The sequence below is a fragment of the Pyrgilauda ruficollis genome, unplaced genomic scaffold (assembly GCF_017590135.1).
Source record: "Pyrgilauda ruficollis isolate IOZ18807 unplaced genomic scaffold, ASM1759013v1 scaffold1023, whole genome shotgun sequence".
Classification (NCBI taxonomy): domain Eukaryota; kingdom Metazoa; phylum Chordata; class Aves; order Passeriformes; family Passeridae; genus Pyrgilauda; species Pyrgilauda ruficollis.
The window spans coordinates 6,026-8,878 of record NW_024508358.1 but is presented as its reverse complement, the minus strand read 5'-3'; the positions used below and the strand labels follow the sequence as shown (position 1 = coordinate 8,878).

The window sequence follows — 2,853 nt, the reverse complement described above, 5'->3', positions numbered from 1 at the left end:
ACCCCCCCCAGGTGCCCCCAGCCCCCCCAGGTGCCCCCCGTGTCACCTGCGCAGGTGAGGGCGGCGGGGCGGGGCCGGGGCGCGTTGAGGCTGCGGCTCAGCAGGTCCGAGTAGCGCTCGGTCTGGCCCACGATGAAGTCCAGCTGCAGGTCCAGCGCCTTCTTGCGCTTCTCCTCCAGGCGCGACTGCTGCTTGAACTGCACCACCTGCGGGGGCACCTGGGCTCACCTGGGGGCACCTGGGGGCACCTGGGGGCGGGCACGGCCAGCAGGGGGCAGGACGGGGTCGTTATTGGGGATTGACGGGCAGCCAATGGGCATCGACGGCAATTAGAGATCATGAATGGTCATTAAGGGTCATCAATGGTCATTACGGGTCATCAGTGGTCATCAATGGTCATTAGAGGTCATCAATTGTAATCAATGGTCATTAGAGGTCATCAATTGTAATCAATGGTCATTAGAGACCATCAATGATCATCAATGGTCATTAGAGGTCATCGATGGTCATTAAGGGTCATCAGTGGTCATTAGAGGTCATCAATGGTTATCCACAGTCATTAGAGGTCATCAATGGTCATTAATGGTCATCAATAGTCATCCATAGTCATTAGAGATCATCAATGGTAATCAATGGTCATTAGAGATCACCAATGGTCATTAGACATCATCAACGATCATTAGAGGTCATCAATGGCCATTAAGGTTCATCAATAGTCATCCATGGTCATTAGAGGTCATCAATGGTAATCGATGGTCATTAGAGACCATCAATAATCATCAGACATCATCAATGATCATCAATGCTCATTAGAGATCACCAATGATCATTAATGGTCATCAATGGTCATCCATGGTCATTAGAGACCATCAATGGTTATCAAGGGGCATCAGTGATCATTAGAGATCATTAATGGTCATCCGCGGTCATTAAAGAACAGCAATGGTCATTGGAGGTCATCAATGGCCATTACAGGCCATCAATGGCCACTAGAGGTCATCAATGGTCATTAGAGGTCATCAGTGGTCATTAGGGGTCATCAATGGTCATTAGAGGTCATTAATGGTCATCCACGGTCATTAGAGGTCAGCAATGGTCATTGGAGATCATCAATGGCCATTAGAGGTCATCAGTGGTCATTAGGGATTAGAGGTCAGCAATGGTCATTGGAGGTCATCAATGGCCATTAGAGGTCATCAGTGGTCATTAGGGGTCATCAATGGTCATAAGAGATCCTCAATGGTCATTAGGGATCATCAGTGGTCATTAGGGGTCATCAATGGACACCCAATGGGCATCAATGGTCATTAGGGGTCATCAATGGTCGTTAGGGATCATCAAGTGCCCAGGTGTACCTGGGTGTACCCGGCTGTACCTCAGGTGTACCCAGGTGTGCCCAGCTGTACCTCAGGTGTACCCAGGTGTGCCCAGCTGTACCCCAGGTGTACCCAGCTGTACCTGGGTGTACCCAGCTGTACCTCAGGTGTGCACAGCTGTACCCAGCTGTGCCCAGGTGTGCCCAGGTGTGCCGGTACCTTCTCGACGCTGCTCCAGAAGTGGCGCACCTCGCGGGCGATGGCGGCGGCCACGCGGCGCAGCTTGGCCTGCTCCTCGCGCTTGGCGCGCTCCTGGCGCTGCCGCTGCTCCTCGTGGTGCCGCATCACCATCCGCACCACCTGCACAGGTGAGACAGGTGAGACAGGTGGGACACAGGTGAGACAGGTGAGGGACAGAAACTGAGCTTCATCCAGCAGTGTGAGCCCTTCTTCTTCCTCTCCACTAGGTAAGCTGGGACAGGTGGGACAGGTGAGACAGGTGAGACACAGGTGAGACAGGTGAGAGGTGAGGGACATGTGAGACACAGGTGAGACACAGGTGAGAGAGATGAGAGACAGGTGAGACACACAAGAGACAGGTGAGACAGGTGAAAGAGGTGAGACACAGGTGAGACAAGTGAAATACAGGTGAGACATGTGGGACACGTGAGAGAGATGAGAGACACGTGAGACATGTAAGACACAGGTGAGACAAGTGAAATACAGGTGACAGACAGGTGAGACTCAGGCAGATAAGAACAGGGGACACAGGTGAGACACAAACAGGTGAGACACAGCTGAACGACAAGTAACACAGGTGGGACAGGTAAGGTACACACAGGGGAGATACAGGTGAGACAGGTGAGACACAGGTGAGACACAGGTGAGACACAAACAGGTGAGACAGATGGCACAGGTGAGACAGGTGAGACAGGTGGCACAGGTGGCACAGGTGAGACACAGGTGAGACAGATGGCAAAGGTGGCACAGGTGAGACACAAACAGGTGAGACAGGTGAGGGACAGGTGGCACAGGTGAGACACAGGTGAGACACAGGTGAGACACAAACAGGTGAGACAGGTGAGGGACAGGTGGCACAGGTGAGACACAGGTGAGACAGATGGCACAGGTGTGAGACACAAACACCAAAACTGATCCAAACCTCACCCAGGTGTGCCCAGGTGTCACCTGAGCTTCTCCAGATGCTCCAAACCCACCTGAGATGCCACCACAGGTGCGCCAGGTAACCAAAAACCACCAAAAAACACCCAAATTTCACCCTAATTTCAACCCATTTTCACCCAAATTTCACCCGAAATGCACTGAATTTTCATCCAGGTGTGCCCAGGTGTGCCAAGGTGTGCCAAGGGTTATGGCACAGGTTCTCCACCCACCTGAGATGCCACCACAGCTGCGCCAGGTAACCAAAAACCACCAAAAACCACCAAAAACCGCCCAAATTTCACCCAAATTTCACCCAGGTGTGCCCAGGTGTGCCTTCAGCTCCACCAGCTCACCAAAAACCACCCAAAACTGA

General features: G+C 52.5%; 1 protein-coding gene across 1 annotated transcript in view; it reads right to left on the bottom strand.

Moving 5' to 3' along the window:
- Positions 1–46: 46 nt before the first annotated feature.
- The window catches only part of LOC121354594 (helicase SRCAP-like), a gene marked incomplete at its 3' end in the record, with an annotated part of 8,788 nt that continues 5,981 nt past the window's right edge, over positions 47–2,853 (bottom strand). The window contains exons 3-4 of the mRNA XM_041469329.1: positions 1,536–1,676; positions 47–206 (exon numbers count right to left, since the gene is read on the bottom strand). Coding sequence (XP_041325263.1) covers positions 47–206; positions 1,536–1,676 — 301 coding nt within the window. The remainder of the gene's footprint in view (positions 207–1,535; positions 1,677–2,853) is intronic.